Here is a 27267-nt window from a genome sequence, read left to right as displayed (position 1 = left end):
ATGTCCTGATCTACACCTAAAGATGCCAGCTCATGACTACTGCCAAGCACCCTGGAACCATGTCTGCTTGGTGTGGGTGGGACAGACAGCTGAGGTGCTCGGCTGCAGCAGGAGAGCTGGCATCTGGGATCAATCCTTTGCTTACCTTGAGCCACTGCAGTGGCAGCCAGACTACGAGACATTCTGATTCAGTGATTTGCTGCTTGTGCAGAAGCTGGGCTGAGGAAACTGAGCTGTGTGATGCAAATGGCAATTAACTTGGTCTAGTTTGCCCTGTCAGGAGCAGGACCTGTGTATAATGTTTAGCACAGATATTAGGTGGCATGCCTAAGAGATTTTTTTTGCAGTGCTGAGATTCTTGAAGGCTGATAAGAAGCTAGAACAGCCTACCTTGTTTGGTTGGTTGAACTCCATACCTGAGGCAATAACTTGAAGATTGGATTTATTTTATCTTATTTTATTTTGAAGCCCATGCTGTGACTCCTGATACACTTAGCAGTGGGGAATGAGTCATGCACACTGCTCCACACACAGTGTGCACATACTCTGCTGGCTCCAGCTGTAGTTAGTCTGGAGCCCAGAAAAGGAGGAGCAGAGAAGCAGCCTGGGTCTTTGCTGAGGGGGCACTCACTGGGTACAAGCAGAGACCCACACTTGAATGAGGAACAGTCAGCCTGGGGAGTCAGTGTCCACGGCTCCAGCCCTTGATCTGGGCATTGTGAAAACAAAGTGAGAAGCTTTTTACACCAGTCCTGAACTGCAGAGAGTGGAATGTGCCTGGCAGGGCTGCAGGCAGAGTGAGTCCTTGCAGTTCCAGGGCACACACAAGGTGAAGGTACCTGTGAGAAGTTGGTCTCTTCTCCCCAGTGACAAGTGCTAGGATGAGAGGAAACAGCCTCAAGCTGCGCCACTGGAGGTCCAGGTTGGATATTGGAAGAAAAGACCTCACTGAAAAGCTTCTCAAACCTTGGAATAGGCTGCCCAGGGAGATAGTTGAATCCCCATCCCTGGAGGAGTTGAAAAGAGGCAGAGATGTGGTGCTGAGGGACATGGCAGAGTAAGAGAATTATTTGATCTGATGATTTAAAAGGTATTTTCCAATGAAAATGATTCTATGATTCTATGAAATCCTTGTTCCAAATTCTAACCTGAATCACCACAGTGTGAGAAGGATGAAAAAGAGAAGTGGAACTTGGTGGAGCTTCAGCACTGGTGTGGTTTATTATCTTCTTAGTATCTCAGTGGTTTCACACAGAGTTTACATTAAAGGTTTTTAGTGAAACTTTCAGAGAATCAATCTGCTTTAGGGAAGTAAAGCAAACACCCAGGCTGCAACCCCTTGCATGGCTTTCTCTAAGGCACTATCTGATCTATGATGAGTATCTGTATTAGCTATAAATGTGTCAAATGCACATCTCCAGAATGAAGGTGTGTCATTAAAATAATCAGTACAGTCCTAGTAACCATGTAGAATCATAGAATCAGGGTTGGAAGGGACCACAAGGATCATCCAGTTCCAACCTCCCTGCCATGGCCAGGGACACCCTACCCTAGAGCAGGCTGCCCACAGCCTCATCCTGCCTGGGCTTAAACACCTCCAGCCATGGGGCCTCAACCACCTCCCTGGGAAACCCATTCCAGGCTCTCACCACTCTCATGCTCAACAACTTCCTCCTTATGTCCAGTCTGAATCTCCCCACCTCCAGCTTTGCTCCATTCCCCCCAGTCCTGTCACACCCTGATAGCCTAAAAAGTCCCTCCCCAGCTTTTTTGTAGCCTCCTTCAGATACTGAAAGGAAAAGTCTCTCTAAAGCAGCAAAGTCATCTCCAGAGGAAAGCTGCAGGACCTGGGCTGGTGACCCTTCATTGCTGGCTGTAAAAGAGGGGACCCCTACTGAAGCATTGCAACTTCAACCAGTTAGATTCCAAATCCAGATTAAGTAACTGCTCCCGAAGAGAACTCCAGTTGAAATGCTTCATTTCTTAAACCACAGGTGTACTTAAAATGTCTCACCTCCTTTCTTCACAGAAAAAATCAGTTGTGCTGCAGCTTGTAAAGGAAAATATGTGCTTGTTGAGGAGCTGAAGAACTTTTGTGATAACCAATACAGTGCAATACTGACTCCTGAGTGACTCCCTGAGAGGTTTTCCCTTGTTGTTAATTGAACAATGACAACAACAAAGAAGCATCCTCTTAAGTATGTTTAGGTCAGATAATGACATAAATGAAACCTCAGCCTCCTTTGGCCCCGTGGAATCTGCATGCCACTGAGATGTGAGTTGTTCACACTGAGAAATTCAGTTTTAAGTTGTGCTTTTCACTGATTACTGAGTGAAAGGAATGAGCAGAAGCTGAAGGTTTTTTTTCCGGTGAAACTTTGGCATTTCGGGATACAACTGAAGGAGGTTGTAGTGAGGCTGGAGCTGGTCTCTTCTCCTAAATGACTAATGATAGGACAAGAGGAAATGGCCTCAAGTTGCATCAGGCTGCTGGGAGGAAGTTCTTTCCTGAACAGGTGGTCAGGCACTGGAACAGGCTGCCCATAGAGGTGGTGGAGTTGCCATCCCTGGAGGTGTTTAAAAGGAGAGTGGATGTGGTGATTGAGGCTATGGTCTGGTGATGAAGGATGCTGGGATGAAGGTTGGGCTGGATGATACTGGTGGTCCTTTCCAACCATAGTGATTCATAGTGATGAGATGTTGTGCTGAGGGATTTGGGTTAGTCAAGGACTTATCGGTGTGAAACTAATGATTGGACTCGAGGATCTTGAAGGTCTTTTCCAATCCAAGAAATTGATTCTGTGATTCTGTGATATCCCCTGTGGAATCTGTATCTGGCACAATGCACTGTGCAGTAAGCTCTCCCCTGATGGAAGCACAGATAAGTATTTATGCCATTTCATGTAATATATGTCTTAAAAACAAACACACAAATGATTTCTGCAGTCACAGCTCTGGTAGTTTACATCTGAAATGCTCACTCTTTATTGAAGTATTTTAGCCAGGCCTGAATTTATGAACAGATTCATTTGTGTCTTCTTAACTCCATGTAAATCTATGTGCATATCTTAATTGAAGGCACATTTGGAGGACTATTTGCATGCAAGCTGCTGATGAAGACATGTCAAAATAGGAAAGTTATTTTAAGACAGCTATAGTAGGGTATCTTCCTATCCAGGATGTTTGTTAGCTCTGACAAATCCTTGTTAATTTTGTCTGGCTGTTTTCACGAATCTTTGAGCTCCAACAAAAGCTAACAAACCCAGCTATGAATGCTTTAAATATAACTCCATTTCAGAGAATATTAATCAGAGGAGGACTGCATGTGTAGTGTCGGTGCAGAAGCACACAGAGTTGTGGCTTTGTGCCCTGCAGTGGCATTCAGAGGAAGGCTGGCTCCTTCATCACATCTCCATACCTTTGAACTGCTCTTGCCCAGCGTTGGGGTGAATTGCACAACAAATGTTATGATCATCAGCAACCATTCCAGGGAATCAAAGGAGCTACTGACCTTTAAATGTGAGCACATTCATGTAACATTCTGCCAGCCATCTGCTCTGACCTGACATTTCTACTGCTGTCTCTTGCAGCCCTCCTCTGAAATGCTGCAAGTGTGATGATCTGTACCCACGGTGACTGCCATCTTCCTTTGCAGAGTCTCCTCAGGGAAGTACACTTCACTTCCTCTGGCCCATCTCCTGTTTCCATGCCTACTCTGTTCCCTAAATCCCACTGAATTACAGCCCTCCTTGTCAAAGGTGTTAAGGGAGATGATAAAGCCAACAGTCCCTCTTCCTCAGCTGACGTGCCCAGTCAGAAATGGTTCCAGGTGATGGAGATCTCGGTTCCAGGATGTAGCTGCCGCTCTTCCTGCTTGCAGATCAGGCCTGTAGCAAGGTTGAGTGTGCATCTGAGACACACACAGACCCCAGCTATGATGTTACCCAAATTCCCACAAGTGCAGACAGTTCCATTCTCTTCCTCTGCTGCAGTTGATCAGAATAGAGGTTCTCTGGTGAGAACACACATCTACATTCACAGCCCACTTCAATGCTGGCACAGCCTCTAAACCTGTTTGATGTGCATGTCTGGACATGGGGCTCTTTAACTGGTGTGCAAGTCACCTCCTCCTTGGCAGCAATGTGATGTTTGTTAGTAAGCAGATGCACCTCTCACAGAGTCAGCACAGGAGCACTCCCACATCACTGATCCCTTGAGTGTCAGCACCGGCTCTCAGTCTGCCTCATAGCTACTCCTGGACCATGGCCAGGCTTCCTTACCTCAACCACTGGGTCAGACTGAGTCCTCTAGATGTGGAAATGTTTCCTCCAACTCACCAGCTAGTCCAGCCTGAAGTTTGCCAGTGAATTTTCATCCACACAGAGAGGATTAAGTGACTGAAGGACTACAAACACCCTCAGGTCTCTCTGCTTGCCAGCACTTAGACCCCTTACGCAGCCACGTACAACCTGATCCATCCAGTTGCTGACACCCAGACCTACAGGGTTATCCTCCAGTTGCTGGCACTTGGACCTTTCAACACACATACAATACACACTCCAGTCCCTCCACTTTAGCTGGTGTTTAGAACTGCAGGCCCCATGGCCCACAGTCATCCATTTACTGGCACACAGACTCTTGCACTCCAGTCCCTCCCTATGCTGTTGCCTAGACCCATGAGCCCTAAGGCCTGTGGACTCCACTGGTCAATGACACACAGTTTTTCAGAGTGCTCTGTCCAGTTGCTGGCACCATTTTCCTAACTAGTTCCTCTCTGATCCACCATAACCATTCCCATTTTCTTTGGATCCTTCGTATTTTTGCCCTAAGCATTCCATAGTCATTGTTATGTGAGTCCACAAGCCTCTCCTGACAGCCCATATCCCAAGCAGCCTCATGATTCCCATAATACTCATGTTAATCATGTTTCCCCTTTCCTACCAGTTAAACGTTGATGTTGGGGTTGACATTCTTGAAGGCTCTGCCTGAGTAATTCCTTTAATGGACCATCAATCAGCAGCTGAAGCATTCTGAGTCCTCATTACGGTCTCTGGTGTGACTTTCTCATTAATGTTTGTGTGCCTGTGTGGTTAATTCATCACTTTCTTCATTACCTGTTATTTCTGTTATAGTGAGTAGATCACAGTCAGCCAACCTAATGAACCAGAGGCTCCCACACTCCATGCCCCCTCACTCTACTGCCTGGCAGCTGTTGCAGGACTCGGAACTGCTGAGTACCCTCTGATTACAGGGTCCAACTCTCTTTTATCAGAGACATCTGTGTCATGAGAAGATAGCAAGCCTGGACTTTGCTGTGCTGACTGAAAGTCAGGATGCAGTTCAATGTGTGTTCTTCACGTTCAGGTAGACTGAAAGGACAGGGCAGGCAAGCCACACAACAGAGTTTCTTTTATCTCCATTGCATGGTGACACATAACACTGCCAGACATTTCACTGACTTTAGCACTTTAGTACTTTATCCAGATGAGGAATGATTTGCCAGACTTAACAAACCTTTGCCACCATGTTTGAGATACAAATAACAGAGAGAACGATGATGCAGTTGTGGTTTTCCAGTGATGCTCTTCTCGTGCCCTTGGTGCTTGCTTGCATTGCCTTCAGAAGGATGTTTTCTTCAACTGGGGAAGAGAAAATGAACCCATCTTTTAAAAGTGTGTAGGGAAGGGAACTGGAGATGTTTAGTCTTGAGGAGAGAAGGCTGAGAGGGGATCTATAAGTATCTGAGGGGTGGGTTATCAAGATGAAGGTGCCAGGCTCCTTTCTGTGGTGCCTAGTAATGGACAATGAACAACAGATGCCAGCTGGAACACAGAGGAGGTTCCACCTCAACATGAGGAGAAACTTCTTTACTGTGAGGATGACAGAGCACTGGGGCAGAGTGCCCAGAGAAGTTGTGGAGTCTCCTTCTCTGGAGCCTTTCCAAACTCTCCTGGATGTGTTCCTGTGGTGATGCTGCCTTGGCAGGGAGGTTTGTCTAGAGGATCTATGGAGGTCCCTTCCAAACCCCAACACTCTATATAATTTTTTGATTGTATACAATATCTGTATAATGTAAGAGTGTTACTTGCAGAGAAACCAAACTTACTGACTGGAAAGCCATAAAGTAAGTGTCAAGCACCTGGCATTGTGCAGAGCTGCTGCAGCTCAACAAGATATCACACAAAGAATATTAGTATGTACTCCAGAAGGGAACTCTGTTGCCTGGGAGGCCATTCCTCTTCACATTGCTCACAGAATTTCTCCTGTCAGACCCTCTCACCTATGTCAGTCTTGCTATTCCCTAGCTTAAGTCTCTACTTGTTGAAAGGAGCAAAATACTCACATCTTCCAGAGTCAGTTTCTCCTCACGTCCTTTCCTGTATTTCTTTTTGAGGCACACTGCAGTTGTGACAGTGACAATAAGCATCACAACAAACACAGCTATGGTTGAAGAAACAGCTATTACAGTGGTTTCCTGACTTGAGCCTTTCCTTTCACACTTTTCTCCCATGTACCACCAGTTGTCACCTGCTGGGCACCTGGAAAGTAAAAGAACAAACATTGCCTTCATACTCTGATGCAGTTCTGCCCTTTGTCATGCTCAGCTTTTAACAAAACCCTTCTGTCTTCTCCATGCAGTCGACTTTAAAAAGCCTTTACAGGAAGGAGTTCAATAAGCTCCTAAGGCGACTGACCCAGAACATTTGCACTGATATTTTTGTTCAATCCAGCTACATTTACCACCCTCCAAAAACCCCCAAACCCTCATCCACCTGTTTCCTCATCAATTCATTGCTTTTGTGAACTCCCAGCTCACCCGTGAGATAAATGATTTGGGGGCCATGGGTTGGACTCTCACAGCATTGCTGACCAGATAGCAGCTGGAACCAGGACTTAGGTGCAGGGATCCCCCATTTCCAAGACTGAGTCAGCTGAAGAGGTTCCCACCACATTCCCTATAGCCCTTACATTGCCAAGAGAGCCTTATTCTCAAATTTAAGGAGTTTGTGTGAACTCTCTCTGCCCTCCTCCAAAGGAGGTAAGAAGAACTAGTCCACATCCTAGCAGTCATCTGACATCAGGACTAAAAACAACATCTAAGCTTTGATTCCTTCACCTTACCCAGCAACACAGAAACATCCAGGTTGGCAAAGCCCCTCAGGATCACCAAGTCCAACCTATAGCCCTACTCTACAAGATTCACCTTAAACCATAGCCCTAAGCTCCACATCCAAACGACCCTTGAACACATCCAGGGTGGGTGACTCCACCACCTCCCTGGGCAGCTCATTCCAGTCCCTGACCACTCTCTTTGTGAAAAACCTTTTCCTAATGTCCAGTCTAAACCTCCCCAGCCTCAGCTTGAGGCCATTCCCTCTTGTTCTGTCTCCAATGACCTGTGAGAAGAGCCCAGCAGCAGGCTCCCCACAATGTCTCTTCAGGTAGTTGTAGAGAGCAATGAGGTCTCCTCTCAGCCTTCTCTTACTCAAACTGACCATCCCTCAGTCACTCCTCATAAGATTTATTCTCCAGGCCCTTGCCCAGCTTCGTTGCCCTCCTCTGGACCCACTCCAGCACCTCCACATCTCTCTTATATTGTGGTGCCCAAAACTGAATACAGTACTGGAGTTGTGGCCGCACCAAAGCTGAGTCCAAGGAGACAATCACCTCCCTGCTTCTGCTGGCCACAGCATTTTTAATCCAAGCCAGGATGCCATTGGCCTTCTTGGATGCCTGGGCACACTGCTGGCTCACATTCAGCTGCCTATTACAGCCCCCAGATCCCTTTCTGCCAGCCACATTGCCCCAAACATCTTACAGTGAGCATATGATGGTCCCAAAATCTAACTGCAGTACTGTCCAGTGGACACATGCCCCTGTCTTGCTAACCCTATTTGCTCCTAATGTTACTGCTTTCCCCATTCCTGTCTAATCCTTTTATTCAGAACTATACATTTGATCCTGCAAAGGAGTCTGGTTGCAGTGCACTGGAGGGTACTGATTGTCAGGGGACTTCAAGGGATCCAGCTTAAACAGCTACATATCACAATTCCCTCTCCTTCCCCAGCAGAAAATTGGAGCTGAAACCAACTGCTGTCACACACTTCCCTAGGGCAGAAGGTAAGTCACAGGGGCACTAGAGCTTCAAACCATCCAGAGGTGTCAGCAAACAAACATTGTCTTTGACACCAGCCATAACATTCAGCAAAACTTTTTTCTGTCTTCTTGGAGTTGCTTCTTGACATTTACTCATTCCTGCCCTGCTTCTGGTGGGTTGCACATGAATTGGTTCTTAAAAGGTTTCTGAATGGGGACCTATAATACTTAATGAATCATCCTGGCTCTTGTCCCTCTTGGCCTTTAGATGTGTGCCTCACAGCACTCCTCTCCAGTCTACCTGCTCTGGCACAACATCACACAGAGTTACCATCTTCAGCATTAGAGCTTGTCTGAGAGCACTCATCTGCCAAGTGGCTGCAGAAATAAATCCACAGAAGATTAAATAAAAGCTGATATGAATTCTCTTGCAGGGCAAACAATCATCTTAGTGCTCAGCCTTCATTGCTGCTTTCAAAGGCAAGCAACTGCACTTTGGTAATTCATGCCCACAATCTGCACTGCATGATATTTCTGAATCAAATTCTGAAATGATGTCTGTGCTGCTTCCTGCCTGGGAAGGATGAAACAGCTTTTCTCCCAGTGGAAATGCTCTTTGCTTGCAACTGCATTTATATTTCAGTCTTCTACAGTTTGCTGTAGGCACATTCAGGAAGATGCACAGCTCATTTGATAACTTTGGACTAATACATTACTGAAAATGATAGACACATTGGAAATGTAACTTAGAAGGAAGCCAAGCAGAGCTTAATCATAGAATCAACCAGGTTGGAGGAGACCTCCAAGATCCTCCAGTCCAATGTAGCACCCAGCCCTGTCCAATCAACCAGACCATGGCACTAAGTGCCTCATCCAGGCTATTTCTGAACACCTCCAGGGACAGTGACTCCACCACATCCCTGGGCAGCCCATTCCAATGCCAATCACTCTCTCTGCCAACAACTTCCTCCTAACATCCAGCCTAGACCTCCCCTGCCACAACTTGAGACTGTGTCCTCTGGTTCTGTTCCTGGTTGCCTGGCAGAAGAGACCAACCCCACCTGGCTACAGCCTCCCTTCAGGTAGTTGCAGGCAGCAACAAGGTCACCCCTGAGCCTCCTCTTCTCCAGGCCAAACACCTCCAGCACCCTCAGCCTCTCCTCACAGGGCTGTGTTGTAGAGGCCACTCCTCTGGACATGTTCCAGTATCTCAGCTTCTCTTTTGAATTGAGGAGCCCAGAACTGGGCACAGCACTCAAAGTGTGGCCTGACCAATGCTGAGTACAGGGGCAGAATAACCTCCCTTGTCCTGCTGGCCACACTGCTCCTGATCCAGGCCAGGATCTCTCTCTCAGCATCCCCAGATACCTCTCTGCCTGGTTGCTCTCAGCCACTCTGTCCCCAGCCTGTAGCATCTCTTGGGGTTGTTGTGGCCAAAGTGCAGAACCTTGCACTTGGCCTTGTTCAGTCTCATCCCATTGGCCTCTGCTCACCCATCCAGCCTGTCCAGGTCCTTCTTCAGGACTCTCCTGCCTTCCAGCAGATCCACACCTGCTCCTAGCTTGGTGTCATCTGCAAACTTACTGATGCTGGACTCAATCTCCTCATCCAGATCATCAATAAAGATATGATGGTCAAATGCTGTGGTTAGGAGCTTTGTTGCCCAAGCTGATCAGAAGTTTAGTCTCACAGTAGAAGCTGGAAATATTTGCTCTAATCAGCTATAGCCTGTCTTTCATGAGGAACAAAGATTGACTCTACTAGAAGCTTTCCTTCCTTATCCTCTCATCTGAGGGTGAATAAAGGCAGTCACCTGCACACTGGTGCTCTGTCTACAACAACACAGACACCATCATTCTCACAAGGGTTTTCTGGACAGATATCTGGACCATCCACCTCTGGCTTATTGGTCTGGGTGACAAAGGCTGTGGTGGGGAAGGTGAGCATGGTGGTGCTGGCATTGGTGTTGGTGATGGTAGCAGTGCTAGGCTCAGTGGTGGTGGTGGGATTGGTGGTGGCACTGGATGCATTTGTAACAACAGTTGGTGAAGCACTTGGCTGAGTTGATAGTAGATGTGATATATCTGCACAATGAAAACACAAACATGAGATCTTTACTTCATTTCCCCCCCTTGTTCTAATGATAAATTCTAACAGTAGAGAGCAAAGAGGCTGTCCAGGCATAACAGATAAACAGGGGTGAGTTTTTTACCTTTAAGGAGCACAGTTTATTCTGCAAGTGTCCTCTAGATTCTTTCAAACCCACACCATTTTAGTCAAAGTAATTTGCCTGAAATTAGCATTGTTTTACCCATCTTAGCATTGTTTTATATTCCTTTACATACAGAAAGGAATTCTGCAGTGCAGGTACCTATCCATGCATTTATTCAAACATATGTTTTGACTTTGGATGCAGGTGGAGCTCATGAACTGCTCCTGTGCAAAGTACTTCATGTGCTGAGCTCTAGTGGTACATAAAGTCTGTGATATTCCCTGTTTCATAGACTCATAGAATCAGTCAGGGACCACAAGGATCATCTAGTTCCAACCCCCCTGCCACGGGCAGAGACACCTCACACTAGATCAAGCTGGCCCTGGCTTTAAACACCTCCAGGGATGAGGCTTCCACTACCTCCCTGGGCAACCCATTCCAGGCTCTCACTACCCTCATGATGAAGAACTTCCTCCTAACATCCAGTCTGAATGTGCTCATTTCTACTTTTGTTCCATTCCCCCCAGTCCTAGCACTACCTGACAGCCTAAAAAGTCCCTGCTCAGCTTTCTTGTGGCACCCTTAAGATACTGAAAGGTCACAATAAGGTCACCTTGGAGCCGCCTTCTCTCCAGACTGAACAGCCCAAACTCCCTCAGTCTCTCCTCATAGCAGAGCAGCTCCAGCCCTCTGCTCATCCTTGTGGCCTTTCTTTGGACCCCTTCCAGCACCCTCTTGGAATAGAGGCTCCAGAACTGGATGCAGTACCCCAGGTGGGGTCTCAGCAGTGCGCAGTAGAGGGGGAGGATCACTTCCCTTGCCCTGCTGGCCACAATTCTGCTGCAGCCCAGGCTCTGGGTGGCTCTCTGGGCTGCAAGAGCACACTGTTTGTTGCATTGTAAAGCACAGCAGCCATGGCTACCTACCTTCCATTGTCAAAAGAATATAAATGCTGTCATCTTTAATAAAGTCACGGCTTCTAAGTCTCTGGTGGGTTAAAAATGCACTGGTTCCACTTCCTGGACCTCTCTTGAAAGTAGTTCCATTGGAGAAAGTTGCTGTGGATCCCACTTCATCTGGCCTACCCCAAAAATAATTTGATGAGTCATCTGAAAAAAAAAAACCAAAGAGAAACCAAAATGAAGTGAATAAGTGAATGTGAGCATGAGACCACTCTGGATTTCCTTCTTAATGGTGTCCCTTCCTTCTCAGACAACCCCTGCCACAAGGTGCTTCTGAGGCCTCTCTTGGCAGCCAAGGCAGATTTGCCTGCTGCTGCTTAGCTGCTCGTGGATAGCATGGGAACAAGAAGCTCTCTGAAGCTCAGGGAATAGGAGCTATGCTGAACCTGCCCACAATACTGGCAGATTTTTTTCCTGGGAGTCCATACTGATGAGATGCACAAGACAAGCATTTGGTTTAGCCTGAGGTGTTGAGAAAGAACCTGCTGGGGATGGCATTATTGGAGAGACAGTTGAAAACCTGTTGGTTTATGTTTTAGTTCTGTCAAAGTGAAGTGGGCAAGATGATGAGCAGCACAGGACACTCCTGTGAAAGGCATTAACACAGTGCTTCTCCAGAAGGAGCAACTCTTGATGGGCATGTAGGGCAAGGGACACTTGGATGACCTGAATGGTCACAGGCCACTGATGACTCCTCCATCAAACTCTGTTCTGCATCTCAAAGCTGAGCCTGATTGGCTATGGAAGTATCTGACAGAGGGAGAAGAAACTGCCTGCTTCAGCAGCTCTGCTGGTTAGAGGAAGGAGTTATGAGGCTCCTCTTGGGAATCAGGGTGATTAGCAATAGATGAGCAAACAAGGGAGAAGGAGCAGAGTGCAAACAGGCTGCCAAGCCCACAGGGTCAGGGGAGGAGAAGGGCTCAGCCCTGTGGCCATAACAGCAGAGAGCACAGGGAGAACATCAGGCACTTGGTGCCGTGGTCTGGTTGACTGGCTAGGGCTGGGTGCTAGGTTGGACTGGAGGATCTTGGAGGTCTCTTCCAACCTAGTTGATTCTGTGATCGATGGAGCACTTGGCATGGTGCACCTCTCCTCTGCAGGGAGGACATTTAGACTTTCTAGATTAGCTGCTCTTCTTTTTTTTTTTTCTTCATGTAGAGACAGTGCCATAGGAAAAAATGGAGTGTAACTCAGAAATGTTTAACTAATACTGTGAACTGGACTTTTTGGTGCCTTTTCCCTTCACTTCCATTGTTCTAAAGCTGGTGGTGAAGGGGGCTTCTTTTGGCAGAACTCTTGCACTGCTGAAGAAAGTATTTTTTGTCTCAAGTCCAATCTCTCCAATGATGAATTTGGGGGCGTGGGGGAGTGGGGCAGGGCAGGGGAGTGTGCTTCTTCCCTATCTCTTTTTATAGAGATTCCTATCATATCTCAGAGCTACATCTGCAGCTCCTTTCCAAGTTACTGCAGACAATTGCTCCTTATCTTCTCACACCTTGAATGAGCACAGATTATGTAACATGAATCAGTACTTAGTCCACACGGAGATTTGTGCTGACACCACTGCACCTTTTACCAGGAGGGTGGGGATTTGGTTAACAGCTGCTCTTCTATCTGCTCTGAACTGTGTCCCTTGCTAGTTTGTTGCTTTGTTTTCCAAGGCTCCTATAAAACTACAGTTCTCCTAAGGCAGACACCAATGCATCCTCACCAAGCACATGAGAGAAATTTTAGGAGTGCATTATCCACCTGTTTCTTATGCAAATCAACTCTGAGATCCAAGGCCCCAGCTTGACCTACTTGTATGTCCACTTTTTTTTCCTTGTCTCTGGTTTAGTTCAGTGTTGCTTGTGCTAGTTTGAGCCTAGCTAGAAGATTCTGGTGAGAAGAATTACATGATAGGCTGTGAAAAAGAAGCAGTGGTGATGTCTGCTGAACTCATGGGCTTGCTGAGATGTATAAAAGCAAGGACACATAGATAACAAGAGTTTGCTCTCTGGCCTTGGGGCTGCACTTCTCTCTCTAATCTGCCATCTGCCTGACTAATCCTTCTGCTCCATAACTCCCCTGGCCAACCCTCCAAACTCACCTTGAACGTAAAGCAAAGTCTGGGGTAAGGTAGAGGGGTGAGAAGAAGGTGGAAGGGTGGTTGGGAGCCCCTCCTGTGGACTCAGGTTTCTGGGAGGGCTGTTGTGTTTCTGTATTACTCTTTAAAACTTACTTGTATATCTGTCTCTAGCTGTATAGATTGTAAATACCTGCTTGTATCTTGTGTTAAGCTGTCAGCATAAAGCTTCATTCAATTTCCAGCTCAGCTGGGTGACTTTTCACAGGTTGGGGGGGGGCAGGTAACACTGAAACCATCACAACCGAAACATTCCAGGAGCTAAACAAACTACAGTGAGAACATTTGACTCCATATCTTTTGGGCACATTCAAATGTACTGAGTAGCACCTCTGATGTTAACAAACCTAATTTCAGGGGGTCTGTTGTTATGTTAACAAACCTAATTTCAGGGGGTCTGTTGTTATGCTCCTTTGGTTCGACATCCTCTGACGAATATCAGGATGCTGGTCGAGCAGAACCATGGTACCTTGTTGCCACGCACAGGGCCATTGCAGGTGATCATCATTTGCTCCAGAAATCAAGTGCCAATAAATTGCCAAGTTAAATGGGCTGCCAGTGGTACCATTTACATACAAGCTGACCTGAAAGGCATATCCTTCATTAGAGTAAAAAGGTGGACTGTATATTTTTCCCTCTTGCCCTGCTGGGCTCGTGTCGAGGAGGTGTGTGAAATTCCTGATGTGCCAGACGTGGTGAGGACACTGAGTTTCAGACAAGTTGATGTCATCAATGGAGAGGCCTCCGCTTGATGAGCCATTTCCTTTCACACCTTGAAACACAACCCGGAATTTACTTGTGACATTCAAAGAAACATGATGGAGCTGCCAGTAATTTGCAGGTGAATCTGAAAAACAAAGGCAAGGATTTTGCAGTGAGCAGGGCAGCCCAAAACTCCACAGGTCTCCAGAGCCTACACCAGCACTGTGCAAGAACACATCCATTCCACTAGCACTGATATCTTGGAATATTTATCCTGTAGGTGTTACTTTTTCAGTGCAAGATCGTATTTTCTCCAGTTTTTCAACAGGTTTCATATGTAGAATCATAGAATCAACCAGGTTAGAAGAGACCTCCAAGATCATCCAGTCCAACCAATCACCCAGCCCTATCCAATCAATTAGACCGTGGCACTAAGTGTAACAGCTCTTTGAGTGGAGGGAAGGAGAAAAAAACCCACAACACAATGGATTTCAGATATCAGTCTTCATTTCTTGCCACTCCTCAGTACCATTATAATTAGGAGAGGATAACATAAACCCAGAAACAAGACAAAAAACCTCCCCACTGCTTTCCATTAAATTGCCTTCTGCATCAGCTAAAGGTTTTAGAGCTGTACAGATTATATGCAAGACTGAGATTTCTGATTCGTGTCTAATGAGCAGACCTACAGTGATGTAAAACATCCTTCCAGCAGCCCTCTCTGCTCCTGGATGATGACAGTCACAGCTGCCAGAGACCAGCAGAAAGGTTTTGGGGCTTGTCCCTCAGCCTCTTGAGCATGGTGGTTCAGTGTAAACCCATGACCAGTTCATCCAAGGTGTCTGGCTGTAGTGTCACTGTCTCCTCCAGATTGTTGTCTGTGTTATTCAGGGTAACTTCTCACATGAGAGAAGTGAATCAGTTTGTGGGGAAAAAAATTATCCTAAACCATTCCTGAAAGCTCTACCAGAGACCATCAAAGTAGGATGCCCATTTGGACACACAAAAAGAAACCATGGACTTGATAAAGCAGGAATTGGAGATTGGACCTCATCCATATGAAGGAATGTTTGTGAACAAGGCTGAAGTGTGGAGAAATTCATGTTGGCTTCAAAGTAGGGTTGGGAATAGTCTGAGGGGCTCAGACTACTCAGAAATCAGACACATATGTTATGGATTCCTGATGGCACACAAGAATGATGACAGCATCAGGGTAAAGAAATGAGTGTGAAAAAAAAGGCATGAGCTGAGACTAAAGGGACAAAAAGAGGCAGAAGAAGTGGACTTGCTACCTATTTTGCAAGAGAACTTGCTCAGGCCCTTATGTAACCAGAAGATTTGAACTAGTTGCAGCTATAAGGGAGACCAAGTAACAGATAAACATTTGAGGAAAATGATTTAGCCATGAGGTGAATTTGGCAATTCTAACTTTAGGAGTTCTTGTCCATTAACTGACCTCAGCTGCTCATTCTGTTGGCCACAGGCTCCCAAAACCACAAGAGCTTAACTGCCTTCAAACTACAGCTCACATCATGACCTGTGGCCCATGTATTTCAGTTAAGTCTTTTCAAACCTTGTTTAAAAAGAAAGGTACACTTTATTTATCCTTTTTAATTGCCTACATTAGATATTTCAGGACACTTATGCTTTCCAATTTCTTTTGTTATTACTTTCTTACTCATCATGATTTACTCTAATTACCAACTTCATCGGCTGCTATTGATAGCAGCAATTCAGGAACACCTAAAATGACTGCTATTTTGGTGAAAAAAACAAAACTATAATGATAATGCAGGAGTTTGTGATCTGTGGCAATTGATCATACTGTAGGAAAACAGCTGACTGAGGAGCCATCAACTATCATTTCACCAGAAGGTAATCAATTTCATAGAGAAGCCAAAGACTAACGCTAGGAGATGAGTCACTTTGCCACAGTATTTGGAAAGGATATTGGGTAGAGATGAAAACAAAATGCAATGTTGTTTCTTACCTTCTATCTCTTCAATGAGTCTCAAAGTGCCATTTGGATGGGCTGAAGTGTACTCCCTGACCCAGACAGACAGCCGGTCGCTTTCGTGCCCGCTGTTGTAGAAATAGAACTGCAAGCACTGGAAGCCCCTCTTGGGGTACAGAATACGGCTCTCCAGGGTAGCTGTGCTCCCCTCTCCTCCAGCACTGGTGCTGAAATGCATGAAGTAGCCAGAAGCTGCCAAAAGTCAATGAGAAGTGAATGGCAGAGAGATGAAAAAGGGTTTTCCTGGTGCAGCTGTATTAACACTGTGCTGTAATGAAGCTAAAAGATGTGACTGGGCTAGAGTGAAGGTATGGCAGATCCTCTACACATCTTCAGACTGAGGACTGTTAGCTGGTCACATTCTCCAGGGGCAAAACCATTCTCCTTGCAACTTCTTCCCTCATTTGCCTGTCCCTAGCAATTTGTACCCAAAGGCACTGGCTTTTACTCTTTACCCAGCGCCAGTAACTCACATTTGACTCTCTCTGAGGACTGATTTAAGCTCCTGAGCCCATGAAGATTTCTCCGACAGGCTCAGAAACAACTGACTGCACTCTCAATTAATTATTCTCCTGGTAATATACATTCATTTCTAAATCTCAACCTTTTCCAAAGACTTGCAGAGGAATTATTCAGCAAATCAGTAGCCTTTCTGGTGTGCCTGAACCATAGGTTAGAATATTCTATAAAGCTCTCATATCAGGATGTGACACTAAGACTAGGAAACAGCCCAAAAGAGCTAAGGACATTCAATCTCCTCAACTAAGCAGCAAATCTAACAGATCACATTTTGGCCTCAAGTATGTAGATTGATGCTGCTTGGTTAAAAAATAAACTGCAAGTTGTCAACATATAAACAGAGAGCAAGGCCATGATCGAAGTCAACTCACATTCCTCTGCAGAAAATACCTGCCAGAGAGATAAGGACAAATTGTGGGCTTGTGGATTGGGTTTTTTTCATACCTTCACATTCACCCATGTTGGTGTGGTCAGTAGTTGGCCCAGCAGGAACCTGAGACAAACGCTGCCAGTCGCTGTTATCATCTGAACTTTGAATCATGCCACATATGTTTTCAAGTTCAAAACTGCACGTGTCCATGAAACTGAGGGAGGAGGCTGCAAGGTGAAAAAGAAAAGCAACCCAAACAAGTTTTGAGTCTCTATTACACGGCACACGTTTTAATCCTGAGTGTCCAAACCCAACAGAAACGACTGAATGCAAGCACCAAATAATCAGTGGCTTCAAATACTGTTAATGTGCATAGTGTAATAGTCAGGAATTCACAGAATCACAGGCTCACAGGATGTCAGGAGTTGGAAGGGACTCAAGGAGATCAGTGAGTCCAGCCCCCATGCCAGAGCAGGACCATACAATCTAACTCAGGTCACACAGGAACATATCCAGACAGGTCTTGAAAGTCTCTAGAGAAGGAGACTCCACAGCCTCTCTGGGCAGCCTGTGCCAGTGCTCTTGGACCCCTACAGTAAAGACGTTCCTCCTTGTGTTGAGGTGAAACCTCCTGCACTGCAGCTTCCATCTGTTGCTCCTTGTCCTAGCCCAGGGAGCAGTGAGCAAAGCCTGTCCCCCAGCTCCTGACCCCCAGCCCTCAGGTGTTTATAAACATTTATTAAATCCCCTCTCAGTCTTCTCTTCTCCAGACTAAACAGCCCCAGGTCCCTCAGCCTCTCCTTATCAGGCAGTGCTCCAGTCCCCTAATCATCCTTCTAGCCCTCTGCTGGACATGGAGCCATTGACAGCCACAATTTGAGTGTAGCCATCAAGCCAGTTCTTCATCTATCTAGTGGTACACCCATCAAACACATGTATCACCAGCTTGGGGACCAGGATGTGGTGTGGGACAGTTTCAAATGCCAGAAGAAAACAAACAAGCAGACAAACAATTTAAAATGAGAAGAAAGGGAGAGACTTACAGCAGTTGTAGAGCCTGTTCAGCTTCTGGAGATCATAGTCACTGAAGTCCATCCGCTGGCCTATGATGTCCATGAAGTCTGGTATTTTGGTGACAATGGTGGGTTCAGTGCCATTCTTGAAGGCAGTTTGGCTGTAGTGCATCACAGAAGTGTAGTCATAGGGAACATTCAGGAAGTCTGATGTGGAGTCATTATATTTTTCAAAATTGTGTTCTCTACCTAAATGGGAAACAAAGGAAAAGAAAGATTGGTTGCTGCCCAAGAGCAACAAGTTTTGGTGGTCACACTTAGAGTGACAAGGAATCCATCACATCCTCCAGTTACTTTGTTGTAGTTGTTTTACTTGCACTTAGTCTAAGACTATTTTATTTCTAGTCTAAAGTTATTTGCTTTCCTCTTTTAGCCACTGGAACTTTTCTGCTGGGTGAAGGATACTTTCTACTACCACTGAATATATCTGGTTGGAAGACACCTCAAAGATCATCCAGTCCAAACTTCAGCCCAGCACTAAAGGGTCAGTACTAAATCATGTCCCTAAGTGCCAAGGGTCAGCACTAAACCATGTCCTTAAGTGCCAGGTCCACATGAATCTACAACACCCCTAGGGATGATGATTCCATCACTGCCCTGGGCAGACCATTTCAATGTCTGGGAAGCCTTTCAGTGAAGAAATAGTTCCTAATATCCAGACTGAACCTCCCCTGGTGCAGCTTGGAATCATTTCCTCTAGTCCTGTCTCCTGACATCAAGGAGAAGAGGCTGGCCTCCTCCTCTCCTACCAGAATGGTTTTCCCCCCTAAAACTACCAGTAAACTTTAATGGACTTGTGGAGTATCTCCAAAAGTAGAGATACTGCTTCAGTGCTCAGATTAATGCAATGTGCAACTGCAATACTTCTCTGTTTCTAATCTGTCTTCTCTGCTGTTCAGTTGCTGGTGATTTTAGCTCACAATAAAGAAGCTGCCATCAGATAATCTCTTAGAATTTAACCTTGCAGCTATTTTTTTTGTGGAATATGAGCCCAAAAAATGATTCCTAAGTATGCAATGAAGGTAAGATCAGTAAGTGTATTCTGGTCAGTGTGAAAAAGCTGCAGCAGTTTCAAACAGCCAACGACAGCACAACTTGTCATTAAAGAGTCAGCAAAATGCAATGGGAATCAAATAACACAGTCTAAGTAATTGTCTGTAAAATGCACTTGCATATGCACCAGACTATTGATCAAGACTAAATAAGAATGCATTAGATTTAATCATTATCTGTGGTTTTCAGTCTTCTGTGAGTACCTGTTAGGAAAGCATCAAGCCTGTGTGTACAACTGAATTGCATGAAAGTCACAGAGGATGATGGGCAGATGAAGAAGCAGAGGCTGAGCAGATCCCAAGGAACCCAGTGCATCTGCCAACTACACCAACACTCACATTCACAAGGTGCATCACCGAGGTAACCACATGTGTGATGTGGATGCCGAAAGGGATCTCTCCTCACTGTACACTCTGCTGCCTCAGTGCAGCTGCCCAGACCAGGTATAGTGGTCAGGGACAAAGAGTTTTCACTTGCTGCTGGCTTCAGTCACAACTGTTTGTTTGGGTTTTTTTCAGAGTGGCATTGTTTCTTTTTCAATTATTTCTGCTTTGCCAAGAGCCCCAGAGAAACATTGCTTTTAGAGTAGTCACTTAACCAAACTCAATTATTCACTTCTGCTTTTTTTGCTGCACAACAAACCTCAGGCCTCTAGTTGGGGTTGTGGGGACTGCTGTGGCATGAGGAAAAACCACAGCAATAGCAAACAAGGCTTTCTGTCATATAATCAGCCAGGTTGGAAGAGACCTCCAAGATCGCCCAGTCCAACCTAGCACCCAGCCCTATCTAGTCATGGACCATGGCACTAAGTGCCTCATCCAGGCTTTGCTTCAACACCTCCAGGGACGGTGACTCCACCAACTCCCTGGGCAGCCCATTCCAATGCCAATCACTCTCTCTGGCAACAACTTCCTCCTAACATCCAGCCTGGACCTCTCTTGGCACAACTTGAGACTGTGTCCCATTGTTCTGTTGCTGGTTGCTTAGCAGAAGAGCCCAACCCCACCTGGCTACAGCCTCCCTTCAGGGAGTTGCAGACAGCAATGAGGTCTGCCCTGAGCCTCCTCTTCTGCAGGCTGCACACCCCCAGCTTCCTCAGCCTCTCCTCACTGGGCCATGCTCCAGGCCCCTCACCAGCCTTGCTGCCCTTTCTTAAGCTCTATGGGTTGGGATGGCTCTCTCCCTTGTTTAGCCAAATCCAAGTTTCTAGAGGGAACAAGCTGAACCCTGTGGCCAGAGAGCATTGGAGCAGATGTCCTCCAGGGACAGCAACTCCACCACCTCCCTGGGCAGCCCATTCCAACGTCCCAGGTTTATATACACACATACATACATACATACATACATATATATATATATAAAACAATTATTTATACACTTGCATTGAAAAACAAGCGCAGGTAAGAGAACAGTGTGACCATGGAAAGGCGGCTGGAAGCGATGTTCTGCAGCTAAACCCACTGACTCCAGCGCCTGAAAAGAAAAGCATGGGAGTGACTGACCAGTCTGAATCCTGTCCCAGACGATGGACACATAATCATCCCGGTCAGACCGTGACTGCTCATGCCAGAATCCCAGGGCATGCAGGAACTCGTGCTGGATCGTCCCAATCCTGTCACAGTTGGCTCCGATGGAAAGCTGCTGCAGCCCGTGTTGGCGGTTTCCCACTGAGGACCAGCATCTAGCATTGAAATACAAGAGAGGGCTCTGTGAGACAGACCATCCCTGCGCCGTGCAGCCCCAGAATCAGTCTCTTCAGCAGGTACATCTTTAGCTTGAGCGCTGAAGTTAGGCTTTGCTCCAGACAGAGCTTTGTCATTGATCGGTTCCTTACCAGATCCTTTCATCTCACACTTAGCTCTGTTTTGATGAAGAAGCAGTTGCCCAGCTCTGGCTCTGCTGGTTTTGATGTCTTTAACAGAAAAATGCTGACCTAGCTGTGACAGATGAAAACTGATGAGGAATTCCTTGGCACTGAAGGAACCATCAAAGACTATGGACACATAATTTAGAACTATCAAATCACTGCAGATTGGCAGGTTGTTTTTAGCTGGAGCACAGTACGTGACTGTGAGCACACCTTGAGTGTCCTGATACTATGAGGAACCAGGTTCATGCACAGCATCACAGGATGTTAGGGGTTGGAAGGGACCCCTGGAGATCATTGAGTCCAACTCCCCTGCCAGAGCAGGACCATAATCTAGTGCACATAATTTAGAACAATTAAATCACTGCAGATTGGCAGGTTTTTAGCTGGAGCACAGTACGTGACTGTGAGCACTCCTTGAGTGTTGATGCATGTTCACAGCATCACAGGGTTGGAAGGGACCCCTGGAGATCATTGAGTCCAGCCCCCCTGCCAGAGCAGGACCATAATCTAATGCAAGTTGCAAAGGAACACATCCAGACAGGGCTTGAAAGTCTCCAGCGAAGGAGACTCCATAACCTCTCTGTGTCCTCACCTCTCTCACTGCAGCTGCTTTTCTCTTTACTGTTTTGTTCTTTTGTTTGTGAGGGGCTGTGGCTGTCAGGCAAGGTTTGCCCCTGCACAGCTGCTTTTGCCTTCTGAAAGGTGGTGCAAAAGCTCCTCTCCTCCCAGCTCTCTGTGAGCTGCTGCACTGGAGCACTTGCTGCTGACACATACTCACAAGGAAGAGCAAAACTGCAGCTGTGCTGGAAGTTTTCACTACAGAACAAAAAAGTTCAGTGAACTTTTATTGGCACAAGCCAATAAAACGGCACCCCATGTCCAAAAAGGAGCAAGCACAGAGAGCTCCATTTAAATTGATATTTTGAGCAGCAAATAAATCAACCCTTGCCCAGTGAGGTCCATAAAATTAATCAGGCACAAAATGTGCTGTAGGATTTGCAGTCCTGTCACCCCAGAAATGTAAAACCACAGGCACACCAAGCACTTTCACACCCTGCAACTTATTAGTCCAACTTCTTCCCACTATTTCTCTTTCCCCCAGAAGAGAACAGGGTTTGGCTATTGATTACTCATTCAGATCACAGCATGAGAGCTGGGAAGGAGCACATGTGGCATCCATAATGTCACAGACTTCTGCTGATCACGTCCCCATATCGATTATACAGCTCTTTTTGTCTCAGTGTTCTGCAGAAGTCCCAGAATTCTGCCACAGTTCTGAGGCCACCTCATACCAAAGCAGCTATCTTTGGAGTCACAGCTGCTGCACACCAGGCAGGGAGGGTGGGACATGCTATCCAGCTAGAGGGACTTGTCTTCTTCAACACTGTGTCATCTCTTTTCAAGGGACATTGAATTCTACCCCTCTACTCTGCTCTCCTGAGACCCCACCTGGAGTATTGCATCCAGTTCTGGAGCTCCTGTTCCAAGAGGGATGTGGAGATGCTGGACCACGTCCAGAGAAGGGCCATGAGGATGCTCAGAGGGCTGCTGCAGCTCTGCTATGAGGGCAGACTGAAAGAATTGGGACTGTGCAGGCTGGAGAAGAGGAGGCTCCCAGGTGACCTTCTTGTGGCCTTTCAGTATCTGAAGGGGACTACAAAAAGGCTGGAGAGGGACTTCTTAGGCTCTCAGGGAATAACAGGACTGGGGGGAATGGAGGAAAGCTGGAGGTGAGGAGAGTCAGCCTGGCTGTGAGGAGGAAGTTTTTGAGCATGAGAGAAGTGAGAGGCTGGAATGGGTTGCCCATGGAGGTGGTTGAGGCCCCATGGCTGGAGGTGTTTAAGGCCAGGCTGGATGAGGCTGTGGGCAGCCTGCTCTAGGGTAGGGTGTCCCTGGGCATGGCAGGGGGGTTGGAAATGGCTGATCCTTGTGGTCCCTTCCAACCCTGACTGATACTATGATTCTATGACATAGAAGTGAAACACTGCTCAGAGACCTCTTACTTGCCATAGGCTAAAGATTGTGATTCTTTTCCAGGTACAATTATTAGCAAATTCATTGCATACTTTATGTGAGGAAGGACAAAAAAATTAAGCTGTAAGAGTTTTCCATTTGGCTCAGAAAGATGAGTCTTTAGCATAGGAAAATGCTTTGCTCCCTAAGTCTCCATGTAGACATCTTTTAGGGATGAGTTTCAGTGTCAGGTGTACACAGCATGAAGAGTTGGAAACACAAAAAGCCAGAGATCAAAGAAACTGTGAAACAATTATCTGCTGCAAATATCTCAGAAGCAGCCAAAGGGGAAAGGAAGCATTTGTATTATCAGAAAAATCTTTGCCCAGGTATGAATGCATTCTCATAACAGGAAATGATTTTCTGGAAGTAAATTTCCCCACCAGGCTATCAAGCTTTCCCTGACCTGCTTTTGTGAAAGAGAAATGGTTCAGCATAGAGTGCAAAACTATATTTGTTTCTGTTGCACTGTTTTGACCAAGGCTGTCTTAGAAAGAGAAGCAGCTGGGGTGATGTTGACTTCTCTGCTGGAATCTTGTTTTGCAAAATATAAGGTGGAATAAGCATAAATAGGCACCAAAGGAGGTAAAGCCTCTGTAAAGTATCTCAGTGTTATGTGGCAGTTAAAGAAACATGCTGGTGTGACTTTGTCCATATGCAATTTCATTTGTTAGAGTCCAACAAAGTCATTGTCCCACAGTTAGAAAGATCATAGTTCTGCTCTTTGGTTACAGAATTACAGGAGGTTAAGGGCTGGAAAGGAACTCAAAAGCTCACCCAGTCCAGTTCCCCTACAGAGCAGGATCACCTAGAGCGGATTGCACAGGAACACATCCAGGCTGATCTTGAATGTCTCCAGAGAGAGAGCCTCTACAACCCCCCTGGCAGCCTGTTCCAGTGCTCTGTCACTCTCACAGGGAAAAAAATCCCTCCTCATGTTTCCATGGAACTTCCTATGCCTCAGCTTCCACCCACTGCCCCTTGTCCTGTCATCGGGCATCACCCAGCAGAGCCTGGCTGCAGCCTCCTGGCACTCACCCTGCACATCTTTATAAACATTAATGAGGTCCCCTCTCAGTCTCCTCCCAGCAGCACAGCCCCAGCTCCCTCAGGCTCTCCTCATAAGAGAGAGGTTCCATTCCCTTCAGCATCTTTGTGGCTCTGCTCTGGACTCTCTCAAGCAGTTCCCTGTAAGTTGCCTGTGGTTGGTTGTTTTTTTAACTAAGGTTGTCTAAGAATGACCACTTGCAAGTGATGCTTCATATATCCCAAGTTCAGTCAATAAAATAACTGGGTTGTTTCTGGTACCTTTTACCATGCCCAGAAGACTGCTTCTTAAAAGACTTCTCCCCTTCCCTGGAGGTGTTCAAGGCCAGAGTGGATGAGGCTTTGAGCAGCCTCATGTAGTGGAAGGTGTTTCTGCCAGTGCCAAGGGGGTTGGGACTTGATGATCCTTAAGGTCCCTTCCAACACAAACCATTCTATGAATCTATGCCTTGACTTCCTCTTACAGCTACAAATAAGCATCAGCAAGAAATCAGTCTCACTACCAAGGCAATAGTTGTTCTGGAGACTGCTACAAATTCCAGTTGAAGAAAGGTGGAAATCCAGGCACAACAAAAACCAAAATACAAAGTTATAGCCAGATAGGTGAGTTTCAGAGTGCAAACAGCCTGAAGCCAGGCAGGAGGGCAGTTATGTTACACGACTGCTCTTACCCACTTCCCTTGAACACAGAGATGTAGTTCTTCTCCCCTTCCCAAGGTTTGAAGTCAATGCAGGTTTTCAGCCGATACTGTTCAAATGCCTTCAGGATGAGTCCCTTGGCATTCATTTCTGCAAAGCAAACAGGCAGTGCTGAGCCCATAGGTTTGTACTATGATCCACAGGGAACAATTGTTCCACAGGACAAGAGGGTGACTCCTGCTCCAGCTATATTTGATCAAAATAAGCAGCTTTTTTTCTGGATTAAGGTCTGAGTAGGGCCCTAAAAGCCCCAAATCAGGCTGCTGTGACATTGTATCTTCCTCTTGTTTTGCTTTCATGTAATTTTTCTTTGGCACTTAGGCACAAAACGTGATGAGTATATGAAATATTATGGTGTGTGGCTCTTAGTTTTGTAAACCCTTCCATTCACACTGCTGAGATTTATGTGAGCAAGTATTAAAAAAGCAGGGAACGAAGACATCAGATTTTACTTAAGGCAGGATACAGATCCCTCACCAACTCCTCCAGGGCTTGAACCACTAACACTACATCTGGGTTATCTCCTCAATGAAGCCTTGCATGGTTTCAACCCAGTTTAGATCTGAATATAAAATGGGGGTGGGTGATTTATTCTGAACCTGCCACATTCCAGGATGATGACCCCACCTTGTGTAGTGAGGGCACAACCTCCCTGTGTGGTATGGAGCAGAAACTCAAGCTCTCCATCTCACAACCTGCCTCTGCAGCGCAGTCCACCACAGCTGGATGGGTTGAAGGGGATGGAGACAAACTGTGCCACGTCCCTGGCCCACATCAGGGCACTCAGCAATGTGCCACTGCAAACTTCCTTGCCTGCCAGAACGCGTTTGCCATGGGTGCTGTAGATGATGCCCAGGCGAGCTTCCTGGTTTTAGAAGGATCTTCAGTGCCCTGCTTTTTACTTCTGCTCAGGAGTTTCATGTCTCAGACACATGTTTTTGAAACTAAATCCACATGCTGGGCCACAGCAAGGACCAGGTAAGAACTACCCAAGGAAAGGATGTGAGGAACCAGCACCAACACCAAGATGATGCAACCAGCTTCCCCACTCCCCTGCTGGGGGAAAAGGCCTGCTCTAGACTTACAAGAGGAAAGGGTGCCACAGCATCTTTATCAGCCTGCATTGAACATCTCAATCAACACAACATGCAGACATTGTGAAGAGCAGGTACTGTACCCAGGCTATCTTCCAGGACGTAGGGGACAACATGGGGCCACCGATAGTTGTCACCAATGATGGCATTCCGTCCCTGCACCGGAGAGAGAACACAGGCAAAAGCGACCTAGCAGCAGGAACTACAACAGTGTTAAAGCAAAGCACACCTCCTACAAGTCCATGTAAGACATATAAGAATCAAAGAGCTCAAAAGCTTCAGGAGATCATTCAGAGGTCTAAGGTCTGAGTTTGAAATCCCTTCACTCCCTTCCACCAGTTGCTGTGACTTTTCTCCGTAGACATTACTGGAGGTTTGGATCCATGTGTGGGAAGAGCTTCAGCTCCTGTGGGAAGAATTAAAATCTAAAGTCTTGCAAACCACAGAGTGCTTAATAATGTTGTGATTTTGAATAATGGAAGGGTTTGTTTCTGTGTCCTGTGTCCACTGATATGCTCAGGCCAAAGCAGTTCACCAAAAGGGAGACTAAAACACTAATGACTTTCAGGGCTACAAGACACTTTGGGGGTTTCTGCTGGGTGTATTTAAGATGTTAGCTTGCAGTGTACATATTATTATGTTCAGTTACTCAGGGGTAATGGACAGAAGCTTTCAAATGCAACATTGCAGGTTTAATTTTTCCTTTGGTGTTAGTGAACCTGCTCACTTGATGAAGGTTTTGCATCACTGACCTGCAGGTTGAATTGGCTCAGAATAAATACTGCCCAGAGAAACAAAGAATCTTTCATATAAACCTGTCTGGATGATGAGCAGCAGTGCTGAATCTCTTACAATTTCAAATGTGGAAAACACACTACAGGAAACAAGAAGCAAATAAAATGGATCTAATGGCTAAAGCAATCTAATTCTGGATACTGTTTCTGCAAATGCACCCAATTAACTCCTTCATTCTCCAGCAGACTTTGTAGAAATCCATCCCCAAGCACTTTCAGTGTATTGTTACATAAACAGCCTTGGTTGTTAGCAAGAGCAGGGTTGTTTCCACAGCAGAACACTTTGCCTAAGTCAGTGGCACGTTTCTGGTTAGATGCTTTGTATTTGAACTCACCCCATCAAGCTTGATGTCTCCCTCAAAAAGGTCTAGTCCTAAAGCTAGAGGGAAAGAAGAGAGGAAGATTCAGTTAGAAAAATCTTAAGGGTGGGTGGCCAAGAAGAAGGTTCCAGTCTCTTTTCACTGTTTTTCTGTGACAGGACAAGGGCCAACAGATACAAACTGGAACACAGGAAGTTCCAACTCAACATGAGAAAAGGATTATTTACTGTAAGGATGAGAAAGCCCTGGAGTAGGCTTCCCAAAGATGTTGTGGAGTCTCCTCTGGACCCTTTCAAAGCTTGT

At 46.2% G+C, this 27267-nt stretch overlaps 1 protein-coding gene across 1 annotated transcript in view; it reads right to left on the bottom strand.

Annotated features, from left to right (window-relative positions):
- Positions 1–5485: 5485 nt before the first annotated feature.
- Positions 5486–27267, bottom strand: part of MEP1B (meprin A subunit beta) — a 28749-nt gene continuing 6967 nt past the window's right edge. The window contains exons 4-16 of the mRNA XM_064170503.1: positions 26970–27023; positions 25934–26002; positions 24729–24846; positions 20630–20808; positions 18045–18263; positions 17076–17228; positions 16089–16304; positions 13779–14243; positions 11236–11418; positions 10138–10181; positions 9911–9999; positions 6344–6539; positions 5486–5639 (exon numbers count right to left, since the gene is read on the bottom strand). Of these exons, the coding sequence (XP_064026573.1) occupies positions 5619–5639; positions 6344–6539; positions 9911–9999; positions 10138–10181; positions 11236–11418; positions 13779–14243; positions 16089–16304; positions 17076–17228; positions 18045–18263; positions 20630–20808; positions 24729–24846; positions 25934–26002; positions 26970–27023 (2006 nt within the window). The 3' untranslated portion in view covers positions 5486–5618. The remainder of the gene's footprint in view (positions 5640–6343; positions 6540–9910; positions 10000–10137; positions 10182–11235; positions 11419–13778; positions 14244–16088; positions 16305–17075; positions 17229–18044; positions 18264–20629; positions 20809–24728; positions 24847–25933; positions 26003–26969; positions 27024–27267) is intronic.

Source organism: Pogoniulus pusillus, chromosome 34 (assembly GCF_015220805.1).
Source record: "Pogoniulus pusillus isolate bPogPus1 chromosome 34, bPogPus1.pri, whole genome shotgun sequence".
NCBI classification, from domain to species: Eukaryota; Metazoa; Chordata; class Aves; order Piciformes; family Lybiidae; genus Pogoniulus; species Pogoniulus pusillus.
Note: the sequence above shows the minus strand (reverse complement) of the source record. Positions and strands in the feature narration are given on the sequence as shown.